We start from the raw sequence: 21,704 nt of genomic DNA on the forward strand, positions 1-21,704 counted from the left end.
GTGCACGCTGTACCGAAAATAACACCTCAACCGCCGCCTGCGCCCAAGTTAACACCGCTGCGGAACGACAGCGGGAGCAACACGGACCGAGTTTAACGGTGCAAAATGGGAGGTGCTTATAATTGATTGACAAGATTTAAACAAATCATAATCCAGAATTGCTATAAGCGTGGAAAACCCAGACCAATCAAAACCCCCAAGGCTAATAACAAAGCCATCGTGATTGCGGGCTTGGAAGTGAAGGGGGGAAATCAAATAGCATATCAAATAGCCCATCCTCCTTCATATCCGTCTACAAATTACTGTTATTAGCTTTAATGGAAACGTGATATTACTGGGGGAGGGGGGTTTGTGTGGGGACGGCACGTTTTGTGATGTCGCTCTCAGGTGTCAGTGTTAGTGACATGAAAGCGTCTGTCGTAGTGTCTTAAAAGTATGCGCCCATCCAGCTTCACTGGGATATGGAGGTGTGCGATCCACACATTCAAGATAAGGTTCGTTGTGATTTTTTTTTTTACATTTGTTTCTGTTATTTTGCCTCATTTTGTATAAATTTAGCCAATGCCCCCCCCCTCATATTTGTTACAATATCAAGGCAAAGTATACTTGACAAAAGTTCAGAGTAGATATTAAGATTCCTGCAAGGAATAAAAGGTGATGTACCAAGTGTTTTAGGACACGGGGTACATACATAGTGTGTTAGAGACGGTGTTAGGGGTCAAACCTATGCCCTCTGGTGTGGGACAGCCATCTCTTAAAAGATAGGCCATCCTTCAGCTTTATTTTGTATCATAACAATATTGTTACATCCCTGCACTTACATGATGCCCATATCTGTATCTCCAGCAGACTGTCTCCAGTTAGAAGAAGCCTATGCACCAGCAACGATGGCCCAGGTGCTTTGTGTGACGCGGAGACCATCTTTGCGTTGTCATCAGGCCACGGTAGATGTGGTGTAGCTGTGGTACGTGTCAGTGGTCCTGCGTCCTCCGCAGCCCTGAGGCGTATGGCTGGGTTCAAACACAGCCTGCCCCCTCCTCGTACGGCCTTGCTTCGCAGCATCATGGACCCTCACTCCAATGAGGTGTTGGACCGTGGCCTCATCCTCTGGTTCCCAGGTATGGCCTAACCTACTTAAGTGTAATAATATATTTTAAATTTGACACAGGGGACAGGAATAATGTTCTCCCCCTTCTGTTTTATCCACTTCTTGGTGTCTAGCTTGGATGAAAGCATTCATCATGTATGTCTCTGCACAAAACATGTATTTTCATGGTCAAAAATATTATGACCATTGATATTTTTATTGTACCTGTGTCACTAGGTCCACACAGTTTCACAGGAGAGGACAGTGCAGAGTTCCATATCCATGGTGGTCCTGCTGTCATTGCAGCTGTCCTAAAGGGCTTAGGTAAGATAAACTTGCAGTGCATGATAAATATGATACAAGTACACAATATGATATGCCATGTTACGCAGTCAAGGACAGGAGAATGTGATATGGTATGATTTTAGATTTGTTTATACGGCATCATTTTTTTTATCTTCTGTAAAGCGCTTTGAGTGGCTGTTGCAGCTAGAAAAGCGCTATATAAAATGCAACTTGATTGATTGATTGATTGATTGATTGATCTTTTGAAGACAACTCTGGCGATAGAGCCGTAAAGTAATGTAATTACATAGTGTAATGCAATGCAATCGTTTCATTGCAAAATACATTGTGTTCCAGGGGTTCCAAAGATAGAAAGGTGCTGTGAAAACACAGCCATTCATTCATTCATTCATTCATTCATTCAATAGACCAAAAACTTAAATATAATTTATACGCTGCTTAAAGGCTAAAAATAATGATTTGCCGCAGTATTGTTTTTTTTTCTTCCAATTTTTCAACCATAATTTGCCTGTTGACACATTTGCACAAGATATCCTGGGGGGGGGGGTCACTTTGAAGGCTAATTATCCATAATATAAGTGGTTCGGATAATGGATGAATGGATGTGTAATAGAGTCAACATGACCCCTAACCCTTATATGCTTTTAATGCGCTGTTGACTTTGGGCTGCTAGAGGGCAGTGTTGTATAAATCGTGTTGCTTTTTTGATGGTTTAACAAGCAACAGTCATGAGCATGGTCTGCGCTACCATGGTAAAAATAGTTGAATTAAAGTGAGAACAGTTACATTACTGTTCTGATGCACTAAATAACTTCAGATTTAAACAAACCTTACCTACACAACTTTTAATTGTGACAAAAAAGTAGTGATGGCAGTCATTACTTTGGCAAAACAGTTGCTGGTGAGTTTTCCGTAGACCTTACATTTTTCATCGGTACACAGACAAGACATTGCTGTCCCAAATCGTATGGTTACTCAAAATTGGTTTGAAAAATGTTAAGTATAATGATGAAAGTTAATCTCTTTAACCCGTGCAGCAGTGCCTGTTTTAGTCATTTAAAGTGAGCCCATGCAGGGTGACCCATTGACCACACATCCATCTGACTGTTGAGTTGTTGCCTGTGTGAGTGTTTGTGTGTGTGATTGAATGCATGTGTTTGCATACGTGTGTGTGTGTGTGTGTGTGTGTGTGTGTGTGTGTGTGTGTGTGTGTGTGTGTGTGTGTGTGTGTGTGTTAGAATGCAATTGCACAAGCATGTGCTGTGTGCCCACCTTGCCTATTTGTTCATGTCTAAACATGTTCACTGTGAACATGTGTTTTTCAGGAAGCCAGCCTGACATGAGGCCTGCTGAGGCTGGAGAGTTCACTCGACGGGCTTTTCATGCAGGGAAACTGGGACTAACAGAGGTAGGGCACAAAAATCCCTGAACAAACACTGCTGAATGCTGAACATACAGAAAGTTGCACATTCAAGAAAATATCATAAATACACATAGAAGATCAGATCTGTTTTCTTTTTTTTTATGATACAGTAGAGGGCAGAATTGCCCAACACTCTCAGTCATTAGGTCCACAATTTTACCTTGTGCATTAGCTTCCTGTTTCGCTTATGTCTCGATGAGGGTATATGCTTTATATGTAAATACTAGCTAACAACACATCACATTAAAAAGCACTTCATTGGCGTCTGGGTAGTGTATCGGTCTATTCCATTACCTACCAGCACAGGGAACACCGGTTCGAATCCCCGTGTTACCTCCGGCTTGGTTGGGTGTCTCTACAGACACAATTGTCCGTGTCTGCGGGTGGGAAGCCGGATGTGGGTATGTGTCCTAGTCGCTGCACTGGCGCCTCCTGTGGTCGGTCGGGGCGCCTGTTCGGGGGGGAGGGGGAACTGGGGGGAATAGCACGATCCTCTCACGCACTATGTCCCCCTGGCGAAACTCCTCACTGTCAGGTGAAAAGAAGCGGCTGGCGACTCCACATGTATCAGAGGAGGCATATGGTAGTCTGCAGCCCTCCCTAGATCAGCAGAGAGGTTGGAGCAGCGACCAGGACAGCTCGGAGGAGTGGGGTAATTGGCTGAGTACAATTGGGGAGAAAAATGGGGGGAAAAAAGAGGCAAATCCTGAACCATAGTCTTTGTATTAATGCTACAGTGCTGCAATTTTTCATTCTTAAAAAGATTATAATTGTTGATGTGTAATGTATGTGATGTTAGTGGCAAATTTTAGTTTAGTTTAGTTTAGTTTTTATTTGACAGAGACAACGCACAATTTTACAATTGCACCAGAGTTAGCCGGCAGCTAATTTGCATCTGCAGTCCCTGGGCAGGCAAACAAACAACAATTGATACAGAAGTAAAAACATAACAATACATAAGAAAACTATTGAACAGACAGACAAAGAACAATCAAGACAAAATAAAAACATGACAATACATCAGTATAAGTACAATCTGATCTATTTCAAACAGTGGATATAAATAGCAATCTGGCCTATATGATAACAACATAATGAATATGGAATCCATCTATTCAGCAACAATAAATATAAATAATAAACTGGCCTGAAACATCAATAAATAACAATCTGACCTAAACTATGACAACAGCTATAAAAATCGATCTGGCCTATTCAATGGCAGAAATATAAATTACACAGTCTACAGTCATGTTGCACCTGGGCTGGTTCCAGCCAGAACCCTAGGCTGCTCCTGACTAAGAAAAATATAGTAACTACTCTGAATAAAAAGTAAAACAAAAACCCTAAGTGAAATCTAAAATATGTGCAAAATATTAAAGCAAGGACATTTGTTTGTGATTACACGTTTGTGCTGATTTTAACCGAAGCTTAAGACAGGTTTTAAACACCGCACAGCTGGCTCTCTGACATTAGGGGGAAGGGAATTCCACCTCTTTTGCTGAAAAAGCTGATTGACCAAAATAGTCTTCCTAAATTGTGGTACCCAATCTCCCCTTGAAGATGCTCTGGACCCGACCCTTACAGTTCTATCACTGTCGGGAGAGGCCAGGCATGCTCTGAGAGGGGGGGGGGTGCGAGTCCATGAATAATCTTGAACATCAGGCATACATCTGAGTAAAACAAAAACTTATCAAAATTAAGAAATGTTAGGCCCATAAATTTATTTCTTCCAGTCTACTGACTGTGTACAAAATAATGGTTTACACAGCCATCTACCAATTGGCGCTTGACAATCATTTCTACTTCCTCCGATGCCCGACACTGCTTTGCCACTCTGCTAAGTAAGACCAAGGGAGAGCAGCTTATTGGCAACAATAAGATGAATACAATAGACAATGCTAGTTTAGTGGAAAGGTGTTTTTGAGCAAACTATAAAACAGATTCCTGCAATTCTAAGCAAGCTGAGGGCCAAATCCCACCTTTGTGGAGGACAACACTTTCAAATGATTAAAGAAACCATGAACTGGCACCCATACATATGCTCAAGTTTAGCCTGTTGACCATGTTGATGTGACATTGAAGTTATAAAAGCAGTGTTCATCTCGAAAGTTTGCAACAGCCATCTGTAATGCACCTCTAGGTGGAAGGTCTGGGGGATCTGATACACGCTGAGACAGAGGCCCAGAGGAGGCAGGCCCTCAGGCAGATGTCTGGAGAGCTTGGACACCTCTACCAGGACTGGAGCGATAAGCTGAAACGGGTAGGTAGCCTTGTAGTGCAGACTTGAAAGGTAGGTAAGCTTGATTGTTAGGCAGCTCCGGAGAGCACAATAGCACAGGGAGTCCAAGACAGAAGGGTAGACGTGCAGTGAAAACACACAGCCATCTGGAGAATTCCTTGTTGATGCAACTTTCCCTTGATGCTGCTGCTGCTGCAATTTGATAGTGGGAGAATGGAGTTCGTGACTTGAAACTTGTGAGGTTGTATTTCAAGTGCTACGAGCCCCACTTGGGTGCACTTGCTCACATGATTTTGTGTAAGTTCTTTGTTAACCTTCCCTACCTTGGCATCAGATTTGGCCCAGTGCTCCAGGAATTTTCCCTTGAGAAACTCTGTCCAGGTGATCACTTCTTTTTTCTTTTCTTTTTTTCTCCTTTGAAGACAATGATTTGGAACGACTCTGTGCTGTGCTATAGGTCAAACGGTCACTAATTTTACGCCCAAATAATGCTGTTTTTTTTTAACTGTGCATCTGGATTTTCGCTGCTGATGGATTAAGTTATGGGAAACTCAGGCTTCCTGTTTTTGTGTGATCATAGTACAATTGTGTGTGTGTCTCTTACGGGGTTCCCTAAAGATATTGATCTGTATGGTGTGTGTTATTTATTGTTTATAATTTATCTTGCATCCTATCTTGTTCTGAGCAAAACAACACAATTAAGGCCTTTTGAAGATTACAATGAAGTAAAGAAACTGTCCATGGGGTTTCATTTGCTTTCAAAGGGGAAAAACAGGTCCCGTGAGAGTGACTTTCAATACTGATCCAAAACAAGAAGGCCAGGGTGATATCTTAAAACAATACATAAATGTTTTTTGGCGGTATTACAATCAGTGCTTTTTTTCCACCACAAATTGCACTCTGTGAAATGCACATATTTCTAAAATCAACAAATTCAAAAAATTCCCATAGCCACTTTTAAATTTGATATCTCCTCCACTGGAATTGTTAAGTGTGCATAACATTATTGGGTGTCCGGGTAGTGTAGCGGTCTATTCCGTTGCCTACTAATACAGGAATCGCTGGATCGAACCCCCGTGTTACCTCCGGTTTGGTCAGGCGTCCCTACAGACACAGTTGGCCGTGTCTACGGGTGGGAAGCCAGATGTGGCCATGTGTCCTGTCCGCTGCACTAGCGCCTCCTCTGGTCGGTCGGGGTGCCTTTCTGGGGGGGAGGGGGAACAGGAGGGAATAGCGTGATCCTCCCACGCGCTACGTCCCGCTGGCGAAACCCCTCACTGTCAGGTGAAAAAGAAGCAGCTGGTGACGCCACATGTATCGGAGGAGACATGTGGTAGTCTGCAGCCCTCCCCGGTGGAGCAGCGACCGGGACGGCTCAGAGAGCAGGGTGATTGGCCAAGTATAATTAGGGAGAAAAAGGGGGGGAAATCCAAAAAAAAAGGTGAAAAAAAGAGTATGCATAACATTATAACACATGTAACAAGCATAAAGCACCAAAACACCATCAAAATATACATATAATATTGAATGCTGGTTGAAAGGGTTAGGCCAATGTCCCCTGATGATTGCTCTGAAGTGACGGATACCGGTCAATACCCTTACGCTACCAAAGAATGCTTTGTAAATACAAGCCAGAGCTGTGTGTAATTGTGCATAAACTTGGCTCCAGACCAGCCAACACTATAAGAGTTTCCTCCGAGCGATGTTGTGCAGGTGAGAGGGAGTTAATTTGGGCCTTCCTGAGGAAGGTTGTTAGTGGCCATTCAGAAGTCTATCTCTATTTTTGATTTTCTGTGAACAGGGTGTTTGGGAGAGGTACCCTCTGTACTCTTAAGTCGCTATAGCTCTACCTTCATTAATTTCACACTTACACAATGCTTTTTTTGCCATTTGGCCTTGTTTTGTTTTGCGTGGATAATATTATGGGAGACTGAGGAATCCTAACAAAGCATGGCCGTAGCACTACTCCGCATGCCTCTGTCACATTTATGATAATCAGAAAAAAATCGTGGCATGCAAATATTTTCTTATACATCCGTATGCTTGCATTTCAATTGATTGAGTTGATTCTATATTGGGTTAATATTTATCAACTCATTGCCTCTGAATGGAAGTGGGATCATAACTGTGCACAAATGTTTTGTGCACAGTTATGACTGTATGATGAAGAACCTCTCATGGTTGTGGTGATTTAAGTCCTTCAAAAAACGTTTGTTCTCGCTTTCGCTGCTCCCTCTCTTCATTCACTCTCGCTGCTCTCTGATGCTGCCTGATCTGAGTCAACCATGCACATGCGTGACTCACATCTACGGTTGAGTCAGATCGGGCAGCGGCAGTGGCCAAATCAAAATATGATGTATGTGGGTATGAGTCTTGAAAGTAAACAAGAAATCGATCGTATTTCACAAGCCAGCAAATCATTCACTGCTGATCACAGCACAGGAGAACTGGAGGAACACTGGATGAACCCAAAATAATTTGCCTTATTCACCTCGCCTCCACACGGAAGTGCCATAGTTTCCAACGTTAAAACTCCACTATAAAATACAATTTCAAGAGTAGGATTAATCAGTCACAGCTGGAAATCATCTCAGTAGCTACAATAATACATTTCCTGCGATTGAGCTATGTTTTCTTACCGTTGTTTTATTGCTTTAGAATGAATGAAAGTCAATTGGCAGAGCAGCCATTCCCCTTCATTCATTTCATATCATTTAAACCGCAACAGTTAAACACATTTGATGTCTTTTAATAAAGCCTTTGGAATTATGATTGCCTGATCTCTTATCATTTCATATTAGACTTGGTCGCTTTCGTATGAGGGTCTGCCTAGGAGGAGGCTGCACATCCACAGACTGACAGGCACAACATTTTTATTTGGTAGATGTTTTAGTTTGAGCGCTGCATATTAACAACGCTTTTTTTCTCCATATTTTCCATTCCGCCTCACAGCAGGAAGGTCCTGGGTTCGAGCCCCGGGGTAGTCCAACCTTGGGAGTCTTCCCAGGTCATCCTCTGTGTGGAGTTTGCACGTTCTCCCCGTGTCTGCGTGGGTTTCCTCCGGGTGCTCCGGTTTCCTCCCACAGTCGAAAGACATGTAGGTCAGGTGAATCAGCCATACCCAATTGTCCCTAGGTGTGAATGTGTGTGTGTGATGGCCTGGCGGCCTGTCCAGGGTGTCTCCCCTCCTGCTGCCCAATGGCTGCTGGGATAGATGCCAGCATCCCCGTGACCCTGAGAGCAGGATAAGCAGTTTGGATAATGGATGGATGGATATTTCCCATTCTATCAACTTGGGCACTGTGCACAATTCTTATAATGGCAGGAAAAACACAGTTGTTTCTGTCCGGTTGTGTGCATGTACGAAGAAGAGTAGATACGTACACCTGGCAGAGATCTGCACTCTTCAGAGTGCACTCCTAGTTCATTCAGTATTTGTATAAAACTTGTCAAAAGCGTTTCCAATGGCTTCACCGGCAAAGAATGACAATCACGTTATAAAACAGGTGCCAACACAGGAATAAAGGAAAAAAGAGAAATAATTAGGGGGAGATAAAAAAACAAACAAAAAAACCCAGAAAGATTTAAAAAACAAAAACAAAACATCATTACAAAATTATAATACTAAGGAGTCTAGCTTGAGCTTCTCAGGAAGGGTTTTCAAGAGCAAGGGTGAGTCTTATGCCCAAATGGCTGGTTGCCTTTGGTCCTCAGTCTGACTTTTGGCTCAACGAACAAGGCCTTTTTTGACAGTTTCGGGCTGCAAGTTGGATCGTAAGAGGTTAAAATAGCTGGAATATACCAGGGAGGCAGACACCACCGTGCTGTGAAAGTGATCATTCGATCTTAAAGCCAATCCTAAAACTCACAGGTAGCTGGTGCAGGTTGGTTAAAGAAGGGGAAATTCTTCTCCACTTCGTCTGTTAATGTATATAATCCTGGAGGAGAAGATACTGCTTGCACTATGCTTTTCAGCAGCCATCCAAATGCTCCATTTCGATTTTGGATGTGTGTGGATAGAAGCCCTCTAGACTGGATTGTAGTTCCACCCCAGTTTACAAGACTCCTAACACAATGTTGGTATTTCTTTGAAACCTAGGCAGCATGTTGGCAGAGGGAGCAGGGAGGATCTGGGTGCATTCCCCTTATTGGCAAGCGTCCACCCTGTCTGTGAATAGCATAGTGAAACCTTCCCTGCCAGATCTGGGGGGGTGCTATTCTTACCCCCCCCCATACACACACACACACACACACACACACACACATTCCACCATATACCCCTATAGAGAGGGTTGGATTACAAGAGCAAAGAGAATCTCCTCAAAGGGGTTATTCTTATCATTTTATTGTTATTATTATAATTATTAGTAATATTATAGTACTATTATTATTGGGCAGCATGGTGGCCCAGTGGTTAGGACTGTTGCCTCACAGCAAGGAGGTCCTAGGTTTGAACGCCAGGCCGTCCCAGGTCCTTTTTTTGTGGAGTTTGCATGTTCTCCCCGTGTCTGCATGGGTTTTCTGCGGGTGCGCCGGTTTCCTCCCACCATCATAAAGACATGCACATTAGAGTTAATACCCCTGTCTGTGCCCCTGAGCAAGGCAATGGAAAGAAGAACTGGAGTTGGTCCCCAAGTGCTGCAGCTGCCCACTGCTCCTATACAATAGGATGGGTTGAATGCAGAGAACAAATTCATTGTAAGAATACCATTTGTTGTAAGAATACAATGTGGCTTTCTTCTTCTTTATATTATCATTATTCTAACTGCTCTCAATGATATAATGAATGAAGTTACTGTATGGGGATCTACTTCATCCTCTCTGATAATTACTGGCACCACTGTGTGCCTGTCATCTCTAGACTGCATGTCTGTTGAGTTACTGATGTGATGGGGTTTGTTCTTTCTGTAAATCTAGTTATAGTCAAACAGACCTCATAAACATGACACATATTTAAATCAGGGCTGCTCTTTAATGAAGGTCTCAAAGTTGCTCTGTGCTGTGATCCATCCTGCCTTTGAGATTGTGTCGAGGTGTTTGAGGGGACCTCCAAGTTAACGGAGCTCAATTCCTGCTCTCCTTTGAGAGAAACATTGTAAATACAGACCCAAAACGCATCAAGTCACACACCATCTTGGCACCAGACCTCACACACCACTCCAGACATTCTCCTTTAAGAGACCTTGTTGTTGTTCTTTCAGCGCAGGCCTTCCTGAGGAAGGCTGCCAAAAGCTACCCGATAGGTACCTTTATTTTCGACCGAGATTTCTATGAAAACAGTGTTTTGGGAATACACCTTCTGTAGTGTGCTTTAGGTCAAACCCCTATCAGTTTGACACCTAAACAATGCAGCTTTTTTGTTTCAGTGCAGTTGGCTTCCCACTGTTGTGAGTGGAGTAAGGTATGGGAATCTGAGGTTTCCTGTTTTTGTGTGACCGTAGTACTGTTGGATGTGTGTTCCACAATACTAAAGTGTCAGTCAAGATACTGATCAGTTAGGTGTGTTTACATATGTTTTTCTGCCCGTTATTCCAAATTTGAAGGGGTGTCCAACGCTTGAGATGGGATGAAGACTGAAAAATGTGTAGACATATTGTTTCACTTGCATTTTAAATTGGATTAGCCTAGGCCAGTACTCAGTGGAATTCTTGTGAAATGTTTGAACTTTTTTGTTGTGTTTGATTGCTATTTAAGTGCACTTTTTAAATGAAAAATGAAACAAAAACATCTCTGTTGAAAATAGATGAGCTGTTAGCTTGCAGTAAATTAGTTGTCCTACCTATGGAGAAGGTAGACTATTACCCTCAGCCGGTATAAGAAAGGTGAACTTGTGTTTGCATACAAAGATGTCAATTAAGGTTTTGTGCACTACATTTCAGCTTCTTCTCATTTCCCCGTTCTCTTTTGCTTTGTCTCACAGTGCTTGGCTCACGTTGAAGCCTTCATAGACTTCAGTGAAGATGAGCTCATTGAGGACAGGATCTTAAATCAAGGTATGTATGCCCTTTGTCCCCTGAGAAGGAGGAAATTAAAAAAAAAGCAGTCATCCCAGGGGATTGAGGGTTGAGGTTCAGGGGTTCCCTCTCTCCCTTAGGAGAGAGGAGTCCGCCTGGCTTTCCTGTTTGGATCTCCAACAGGCCAGCAAGTGAGTTCACTGCACCATAGGGGGAAGCGATAGACATCAAACTACTCTGAAGACAGTTTCCTTTAGGAAGTGTGGAGAGAAGGCCGCTGAGACATGGCAGACATTAGTCTTACTTGCCTTCAAAGCCAGCCTGCCACGTTGTCTGCAGGAATACTGCTGTCAGCAGCATCGTCTTAAAGCGTCCCCAGCCTATGCTCAGTCCATGCGTTTCCCATGTTCTCAGTGTGTGTGTGTGCGCGCACGTGATATGTGTGTGTTATGGGGTGGGGGCATCACCTTGGAGTCAGTCGCCTGCCTCAGATCTTGTGATGTTTTGACACGAGTCCTGGGAACATATGTTTTTTTTTTGTGGCATGGAATGCCCCTGTTGGCTGCCGCCTGAGTAGGTAAGCAAGGAATAATTATAAACCCAAACCAAAATAGGTGACTATCCATAAAGACTGCACCGCGCCAGCTTGGATAGTTCACATATAGTTAATTTCCCAAAAATTAATTTTTGATGCATTTAACTCATCATCTGTGATTAGAAACAACACTTAATACTGTCAAGATGTTAAAAAAATGGTTGCATCCAGACAGAGTGAGCACTAACATGCACAGGAGACCACATAACAAATTTATATGCTTACCCCAGGACTCAAATCTTGTCGAAACATTGCTGCATTTTTATCATGTGAGGAACTAAACAGGTCTGTGACCCACTTTTCATCCAGACCCGAGGTTTGCTTTTGAAGGAAAGGCCTTCAGTCCTTTTCCCTTCAAAGAGCCTTTCATAAGGCCATGAAAGTGAAACTGAACTTGAAACCTTCGTCATGTCCTCTCTCTCTCTCTCTCTCTCTCTCTCTCTCTCTCTCTCTCTCTCTCTCTCTCTCTCTCTCTCTCTCTCTCTCTCTCTCTCTCTCTCTCTCTCGCTCTCTCTCTCTCTCTCTCTCTCGCTCTCCTCCAATCCTTCTGACCTCCCCCACAGTGGATGTGTCAGTGTGTGATCTGCAAGCAGAGATAGAGGACCACCTGAGAGATGAGAGGAGGGGTGAGAGGTTACGCAGTGGAGTCCATGTGGTCATTGCAGGTGCCACTAATGCAGGGAAAAGCAGCCTTCTGAACAAACTATGTAAGAACACGATTCCCTCAACACGTGCGTGCATGCACGCACGCACGCACACACACACACACACACACACACACACACATACAAATTTCAGTTTTCTGTAACTTGCTCAGAATACTGTGGCAAAAGAACAATAATGCAAAAACAAACGCATGTAATATGTTGACATATCATTTTCACAGCACTTTCTTCATTTTAAATAACTTCTGATTCATGTACAATCCACTTTTGTTGTTTATACCTCATGAAACTTCTTCTGTTTATGACATGCAGTTATATTTGTTTAACATATTGCATCCTACAATCATTGCTTATTGCCTTATATAAACTATATAGAGCAGTGCCTTGGCAGGAGGTCCTCACAACTTCCTATCAGAACAACAGGCATATTTATCAGACTTCAGATAAAATCCTGTTATTGTTTCCTATTACGCTTAGTCTTTTCCAGTGCAAGGACATACACACCATCAGCTCTGACAAGTATTAATGACATTGTGCTTTTATTTGTTTTGGGGTGTGTTGCATTGTTGCAGTACAGTAGCCATACTATGCCATTCACAAATACAAGAAAAGAAGAAAGGTTGAATGAAAAAAAAAAATCTTGTCATATTGTATATATTTTAAATCGTGCTATGGATATTTTAAATAGTGCTGAGGATTATTGTGTATACTCTGAATGGATAAAGTAAAGTTTTAAGTATAAAGTGACAAGTGACAAAATGTTTACTGAAATGTTGTACCCTATTTCTCGGACTATAAGTCTCTGTTTATTTATTCGTCTGGCTGGTCCTGTGACTTATATTCCAAAGCGATCTTATATATATATATATATATATATATATATATATATATATATATATATATATATATATATATACACACACACACACTCACCGGCTACTTTATTAGGCACACCTGTCCAACTGCTTGTTAACGCAAATTTCTAATCAGCCAATCACATGGCAGCAACTCAATGCATTTAGGCATGTAGACATGGTCAAGACGATCTGCTGCAGTTCAAACCGAGCATCAGAGTGGGGAAGAAAGGTGATTTAAGTGACTTTGAACATGGCATGGTTGTTGGTGCCAGACGGGCTGGTCTGAGTATTTCAGAAACTGCTGATCTACTGGGATTTTCACGCACAACCATCTCTAGGGTTTACAGAGAATGGTCCGAAAAAGAGAAAATATCCGGTGAGCGGCAGTTCTGTGGGCGAAAATGCCTTGTTGATGCCAGAGGTTAGAGGAGAATGGCCAGACTGGTTCGAGCTGATAGAAAGGCAACAGTAACTCAAATAACCACTCATTACAACCGAGGTATGCAGCAGAGCATCTCTGAACGCACAACACGTCGAACCTTGAGGCAGATGGGCTACAGCAGCAGAAGACCACACCGGGTGCCACTCCTGTCAGCTAAGAACAGGAAACTGAGGCTACAATTCGCACAGGCTCACCAAAATTGGACAATAGGAGATTGGAAAAACGTTGCCTGGTCTGATGAGTCTCGATTTCTGCTGCGACATTCGGATGGTAGGGTCAGAATTTGGCGTCAACAACATGAAAGCATAGATCCATCCTGCCTTGTATCAACGGTTCAGGCTGGTGGTGGTGGTGTAATGGTGTGGGGGATATTTTCTTGGCACACTTTGGGCCCCTTAGTACCAATTGAGCATTGTGTCAACGCCACAGCCTTCCTGAGTATTGTTGCTGACCATGTCCATCCCTTTATGACCACAGCGTTCCCATCTTCTGATGGCTACTTCCAGCAGGATAACGCGCCATGTCATAAAGCTCGAATCATCTCAGACTGGTTTCTTGAACATGACAATGAGTTCACTGTACTCAAATGGCCTCCACAGTCACCAGATCTCAATCCAATAGAGCACCTTTGGGATGTGGTGGACCGGGAGATTCGCATCATGGATGTGCAGCCGACAAATCTGCAGCAACTGCGTGATGCTATCATGTCAATATGGACCAAACTCTCTGAGGAATGTTTCCAGTACCTTGTTGAATCTATGCCACGAAGGATTAAGGCAGTTCTGAAGGCAAAAGGGGGTCCAACCCGGTACTAGCAAGGTGTACCTAATAAAGTGGCCAGTGAGTGTGTGTGTGTGTATATATATATATATATATATATATATATAAACTTTGTTAAAAGAAACACTCAACTGTAGAGAAAGTGGGAAAGTGCTCAACAAATAAGGAGCAAAATAATCCAGAAAAGAATTTACTTGACTCACTGGATTATATATATATGTATATGTTGAGTGTTTTATATATATATATATTTCATGATGATAATTAATCATTAAGCCCAATATTTTGATTCACTGGCCATACGGGTATCATTGCCCACTATCAATACTATCAATAATCCACATTTATTTGATGTCACGTAAAATTTTGTTGGACTTTGACCCTGATTAAATCTGCTTTTTCCAACTTTATCGATCCAAGGCCAACGCCCAGCAGCCATTGTGTCCCCGATTGCCGGAACCACCAGAGATGTAGTGGAGACGTCTCTGGACATCGGGGGTTTCCCTGTCCTCCTGAGTGACACAGCTGGTCTCAGGGACAGTCTAGACCTGGTGGAGAGAGAGGGGGTCCGCAGGGCTCGGGAAAGGTAAGGGGAAGGATGCAATAGTTCAAACAATGGAAAAAAAACTTACATCTCTAAATTTTATCAGTGCTTTTTAGTAAGCTGTTTCAAAGACTGATGTGTTGTCTACTAGTTCAGCTGTGCCTCGATGTGCCTTTACCTGTAAACAACAGGATTCTCCCTCAAAGTAAATGAAGTGTTTGTTAGCCAGGAGTCCCTTGCATCTTGCTTTTTTCTTATCTATGAACATGCTTGCATACTTTGTGTCATTCTAACTATTTAATAATTAGACGTGTCTTCAAATTGTATCATTTGTTTTTGTTGTTGTTTTACTTTAGAAGGACTTAAAAAGTTAATGTATCGATTCATTCACATCACTTGTCAAAAATAGTCAATTTAAAATTGTATTCTGTTGCTCTTAGAATTCATATAAGACAAACCAGGGAACCTGAGAGATGAGAATTTGAAACCTTTGACTTCAACTACAAATCAATGGGACATTTAGAGGGGTGGAGTATCTTCCTGCTCGTGGACAGCGCCTCACAGAGCATATTTAAACATTGTCCTTATTTATTGGTAATCCAGAACATATTTGGCAAAGACACTTGATGATGTAATGCAAAGATAAGAATGGGCTTCACTCCCACTCGATGATGTCCCTAAAACAAAGAAAGGAAGAAATAATTCAATGCTTTCTCTCCATTTGTTATATTTTGGAAATCGCTATGACGCAACAGCCAAAGTTATATATTTACCAACTCATGGTTAAAAATATGTGTGATAAACACTGTCAGGAGGTTGCATAATGAAAAGCCACTTTCCCCAGTTGTGTAATGTTTACCATTAAGGGGTCCACATGCTGCATAGGAATGGTTTTCTGAATGGTCATGTATGACCATTTGCTGACAACTACTTCCACTGTTTACAATACGGAAGAATGAAAACAGTTCTAACGCCCATCTATTCAAGATTCAAGCTGAATCTTGAATCTTGAACCTTGAATCTCTTTCCATGACATACAGACAAGGAGGCAAGCAGAAGAATGCACATATTGTACAAGTTTGTACTACAAACACTTGTAAAATTATCTTCATGCACACTTAAAGATTCCCTTCTTACCTCCTATGAGTGTAACACAAGTAAGCCAAACCAGAAAGTGAGAAATGAAGTTATTTCAGGTGGGGTATCCTGTGATTGGTCTTGTTTGTGATCGATTTAGAGTATATCTTTCAATTTTTATAATCTGAAGATTTGCTGTAGCTGTATTGGTGCAGCCCTTGTATTTTTCTATCAAATGATCCTTATTCAGGATGCAAGTAGTACAACTAAAGTTGTCAGTGGTCATATTTTATGCCATTACGTTTTTGTGCTAAAAATGAATATAACAGGGCGTCTAGGTAGCGTAGCGGTCTATTCCGTTGCCTACCAACACAGGGATCTCCAGTTCGAATCCGCGTGTTACCTCCAGCTTGGTTGGGCGTCTCTACAGACACAATTGGCCGTGTCTGCGAGAGGGAAGCCGGATATGGGTATGTGTCCTGGTCGCTGCACTAGCGCCTCCTCTGGTCGGTCGAGGTGCCTGTTCAGGGGGAAGGGGGAACTGGGGGGAATAGCGTGATCCTCCCATGTGCTATGTCCCCCTGGTGAAACTGTGGTAGTCTCCAGCCCTCCCCGGATCGGCAGAGGGGGTGGAGCAGCAACCGGGACGGCTCGGAAGAGTGGGGTAATTAGCTGGTTACAACTGTAGAGAGAAAGTGGGAAAAATCCAAAGAAAAAAAATGAACCTAACAAAATTAATGCATAAATGTAAACAAAAAAAAATATACATTTACAAAAATAGCTTGGCCAGATAACGTTAGTTAAGTCAAAGTTTTACCTAGGCATGAACAAAACGCAGTATGTCTGTTGGGGAGAAAATCACTATAGAGTGTGAACTAATCTGAGTGAAATGTTAAATTCATATGAAGTTATTAAGCTGCTTCTTGGACTTTGACACAGAAACACAAAGCTGTCATGACTTCATTCCTCTAGCATGCTGACACTTCAGCAGCCCCAGGGGTGAGCTGGTGACCCGTTGGGAAGGTCAGTCTGTTCTTGTGCTTTTGGGGACTTTCTGTCGAGGGAGCGGGTCATAGGCTTGTGACCTGGGTCAGGCCAGGAAGGACGTGGTATGTATAAGCATCCGTTTACTGCTGCTGCTTTAGCTGCCACCTCGGGGTCGCGGAGACTGGACCTACAGTCCAACCAGGGATTCACAAAAGTCGATTTAAGAGGCGTTAACTTCAATATAAAGGGGAAAATTAAACATGCAAAATTACAATTACCTAAGCGATTCTAGTCTGTGGTGTGTAATGCACAGACTGGAGTTGTGCCACTGAATCAGGAACTTACTTTGTGGAATTAAAACAGTGTTTTTCCACTCATCTTGTACATCTGCAGTACATGGTCATCTTTTCAGAAGCAGAAAATGAACTGTCACTACCACGTTTAGCATCTTTTGCCCACCAGTCTTTAAGAACTTTACTTAAACTGTGATATAGCAGCTCTGCAGGATGGTTTCTACTCTCCAGCTAATAGCTTGAAAGACATTAGTGAATGCAAAGCAGTAAGACGTATCTGTAGGGATTACCAGAACTCTGAAACTCTGTGTTGTTCCTCTATGAAAAGAGCTATTTTAATGTACCAGGGCAAAAAACAATAAATCACTGCACAGGGACAATGACACACCACTTTCAGTAAATGATATAGTGTAAAATATTTACAACTCTATGATTCAAGGAAGTAGACATTCTTTTTTTAGCATTCATTTGATTAAAATAACCTCCCAGTACGTCAGTAGGAGTGGTAATAATGTTCTGTAGAACCAGTGGGAGACTAGCATTAATTTCCTTTCTTGCTCACTATAATCTTTAAACTGATCCAGGGTCACTTAACTGTATAAAATGGTCAAGTGCACCTGATCACTAATATGAAATTAATATTTTTATTGTGATACTCCATAGTGTCCCTGAATCTGATTCATGAATATTAAGCACCATTAAGCAGTTCAGTTTATAGAATAAATCTGTTATTTGGAACAATAGGTCTTTTACTTGGAGCCTGTTATAAATTAATATATTTAGGGCAAACTGCACCCTTTTTTTTTTTATTCTGACAGTCGCTCCTGGATGAAAGTGTGAAGCTTTGAAAGCAGAATACCATCTGTAATATCTCTCCCCAGGGTGCAGCAGGCCGACCTGACTCTGCTGGTGGTGGATTCTGCTCAGCTTCCCTCAGACGCCCAGCAGGTTCCTGTCTCCCTACAGGAGCACCTCATGGATGTCTTGCCGACCCAGGAGCACTTTAACCCAGGTACTGTAATTTTTACTAATCTTTACTGTCGGAGAACTTCCCTTCTTAATTTCATGAACATATTGCATTTATTAGTCCTTGATTCCTTCTATTATAAGTAATATTTTTATGGGTTTTTTAAATATCTATGTCATTAGCATTCTTATTTTTGTTATGTCCCTTTAGAACGGTATCTGCTTGTGCTGAATAAGACAGACCTGGTCTCTGAGGAGCAGAGGTTACGGCTGGAGAGAGAGCTGAGATGTTTTTCTGGTCTTCCTCCAGTCTGTCTGATCTCCTGTCAGACCAGCTCAGGACTGCAGGACTTCCTCACTGTGCTGCACAGCACAGTCAAGGCCCTGTGAGTAACCTTAAGATTCATCCCAGGAGCCTTTGTGTCTCACACTGCAAGTTGGATTCCAAAATGGGTAGTTGACTTACGATATTTATGGGGATGTTTGATGGTTACAACTAAACTTCTCATTTGGATTCAGCTGGAGGATGTTTCAGAGCCCCCCCCCCCCCCCAACCTGTGTGAGCTGTATTTGCAGTATATCAAGGAAAATAAACTTTAGGCTAACTTTCTTTAGTTTGGATTTATATTCTAGAGTGTCATTTAAAATTGTCTTAGAAGAATTGTGATACTGTCATAAAACATTTTACTTTATATGATACTAATTTGTCTTTCATGATATGTTATAAAACCATTTGATGTAAACAGTCGCCATCTGCATGACAGACAGTTCACACCGCTTGTGTGTATCTTATTGCTCTGTGCAGGACCTTGTAGAATGTGGCTTTTTTATCATTTGGAATTCCCCCCCAGGTGTGGCGACCCCTTGTCTGGTGCCCCCAGTCTGACCCAAGCACGCCACAGGGCCCACCTGCAGCAGTGTGTTGCAGCTTTGAATCAGTACCGGCGGTACCGGGACATAGACCTGGCACTGGCAGCTGAAGGAGTCCGGCTGGCCCTCACCAGTTTGGGCCGGATCACTGGACGTATCGGAGCTGAAGAGATTCTAGATATCATCTTCAGAGACTTTTGCATTGGAAAATAGTCAGACGAAGTGCAGTGAAAACATGGAAATACCTGATTAAAAAACCTTAGATAAAGGAAAAAGGGCTTTGGTCAGGAAGGCGATGGTAGTGGGTGTGGTTCTGGCCTAAAGGGTTATGATGTTTTTAATTTAAATGACAGCACAGTGAAGAATTGGTTTGCTTTGGGGTTAGGGTTAGGTTAACGTGTCTTGTTTTTTATTCCTAGCGTATTGTTTGTGTCTGTTTAGTTTAGATCTGCAAAACAATCATTTTTCCTTGCCGTAGATGTTAATTATGATGACTGATTCATTGCAACCTGGCATGAGACGTGTAAATTTAACCTTGGTTTCCGTTACAAATAGCAGTGGAGCCTACGCATGGTTCTCTTTTTTTTCATACATTTTACTTGAATAATTTTCACAAAGGATCATAGCTGAGTTTTTGTTACATTATAAAATTCTCATCAACGGTAAAAAAAAAAAGATTCCTTGCTTTTGCACATTAAATACCAAAAAAGTTAATCCTCTTCAATGAGTCAATTTGTTGCTCAGTGTAAAAAAAAAACCCAGTTACAATGGCCAACATTTAATCCAGCTGCCATCCCACAGTTAATTGTATCAAATTCAAAAAGCAGGCTGTAGTTTGTATCTACTGTAAACTATTCTTTTGTCTCATTCCTGAAATGAAGTGATTCACTGTGTGTATATATATAAACACAACAAGAAAATCTAAGTCACTGGGACCAGGCTCCTGTCTGTTTGCAGCCCTGCTTTCTGGGAAAGAAACATTTTTGGATGTAATTCTGGCTTTGCCCTTTGTTTCCCTGTCAATCTGGCCTTGATCAAATATTTATGTTTCCTTGTTGAACTCCTCACCCTTCTTCCCCATTTGGCTCCTTCTTTCCCAGTCTCTGACGACATTGGCATACACCCATACACCCGCTTAACCGATTCTATTTCTATATGTTTCTCTGCCTCTTTCAGTCTGTCTCCTTGCCCCCCCCCCCCACACAACACACATAGTTTGTCAGTGTGAAGGATTCAAACAGGCCGACCTTCCCTTCTTCCGCGCAACTGTCGGTCTTTGTTCCTGCTTTCATCTTCTCTCTGATTAATTGCAGGACACGAGGTGTCAGAGTTAAAAGCAGGAGCCATCGCAGTCATACAAATCAATAGCAGTAAACTTTACAGCCCCTACTGATTGTCGAAGTAGCGCCCTCTTCACAATCACGGTGTTTTCCTTGACGAGGAAAATAATGATGGGCACTTAACGGTCAATGTAGTAGTTGGAACTTTTATGAGAATTGGAATTGATGGCGCTAATGAGTGCCAGAGCGATGCCTTGACTCGGTGATCCAGTTGATGTAGCGCTGGAATGGAGGGCACAAATCACAAAAGTACATTGAAATTGGAGTTTCTATGTTGGACATTCACATTTGAATACTGTTAATGGCTGGTGGAAGGGTTACTATTGTACATTACCTCAAGTGACGTCATCTACCATCCAACAGTATGTTGGATGGTAGATGCATACAATCATCGATTGTAGCACATTTAAACATAATATTCTGATTAACAGACACACACACACATATATATGTGTGTGTGTGTGTGTGTGTGTGTTTCATGCCATAAGCAATCATCAGCTGTGACAGCTGATGATTGCTTATGGCATGAAACAGGTTTGTACTGTCTCACAAAGAATTTATTTGACTCACTGGATTATTTTGCTCCTTATTTGTTGAGCACTTCTCCTACCGTTGAGTGTTTCATTTAACAAAGTTTTATATATATACACATCCATTATCTAAACCACTTATCCTGCTCTCAGGGTGTATGTGTGTGTGTGTGTGTGTGTGTGTGTGTGTGTGTGTGTGTGTGTGTGTGTGTGTGTATGTATATATATATAGTATATATATATACACACATATATACACACATACACACACACACACACACACACACACACACACACACATACTCGTCCATTAACTTACTGTGTTAATGACTAATATATCCTTGACACTCTTTGCCAGAGCTTAATCCATGGGTTGACCATAGGTGCCAGGCTATGTGATAAGTGTGTTTGCTGAGGCTTTATTGTATGGGTGCAGGCCTGGTGAGGCTGCACTGTACCACCTCTCTCTATTGTTGGGATATCTGGGCTCACTCATAGTTTCCACCCCGTCCCCACTCCTGCTAAATTTGTGTGCATATGTTTGTGTGTAGATGCAGGTCCGTACATGGGCTGGAAAACAGTCCATGTTAAACAAAGGATTTCCTGAGAACAGGAGGCAGACATCCCTCACCTGCAGCACTGATATTCATCAATGCAATGAGCCAGACTTGTGTGCCTTAATGGATATGCCTTTGTTTGCAGTCAGGGGGTTTGTCTTAATTTAGGCAATTTGCTTACACAGTACA

The 21,704-nt window shown here is 42.2% G+C and overlaps 1 protein-coding gene across 2 annotated transcripts; it reads left to right on the top strand.

Annotated features, from left to right (window-relative positions):
- Positions 1 to 229: 229 nt before the first annotated feature.
- gtpbp3 (GTP binding protein 3, mitochondrial) lies at positions 230 to 20,013 on the top strand. Of its 2 annotated transcripts, none has more exons than XM_056277584.1 (11): positions 230 to 494; positions 847 to 1,118; positions 1,325 to 1,411; positions 2,719 to 2,801; positions 4,960 to 5,079; positions 10,979 to 11,051; positions 12,171 to 12,314; positions 14,772 to 14,937; positions 18,134 to 18,264; positions 18,430 to 18,604; positions 19,070 to 20,013. In XM_056277584.1, the coding sequence occupies exons 1-11, from the start codon at positions 436 to 438 to the stop codon at positions 19,299 to 19,301; spliced, it is 1,542 nt and encodes a 513-aa protein (XP_056133559.1). In that variant the 5' UTR covers positions 230 to 435; the 3' UTR covers positions 19,302 to 20,013. The 2 variants fall into 2 exon arrangements, with proteins under 2 accessions (XP_056133559.1, XP_056133560.1); XM_056277585.1 differs by having other exon boundaries at positions 850 to 1,118.
- The last annotated feature ends 1,691 nt before the right edge of the window (positions 20,014 to 21,704 follow it).

This window comes from Lampris incognitus, chromosome 3 (assembly GCF_029633865.1).
Source record: "Lampris incognitus isolate fLamInc1 chromosome 3, fLamInc1.hap2, whole genome shotgun sequence".
Taxonomy (NCBI): domain Eukaryota; kingdom Metazoa; phylum Chordata; class Actinopteri; order Lampriformes; family Lampridae; genus Lampris; species Lampris incognitus.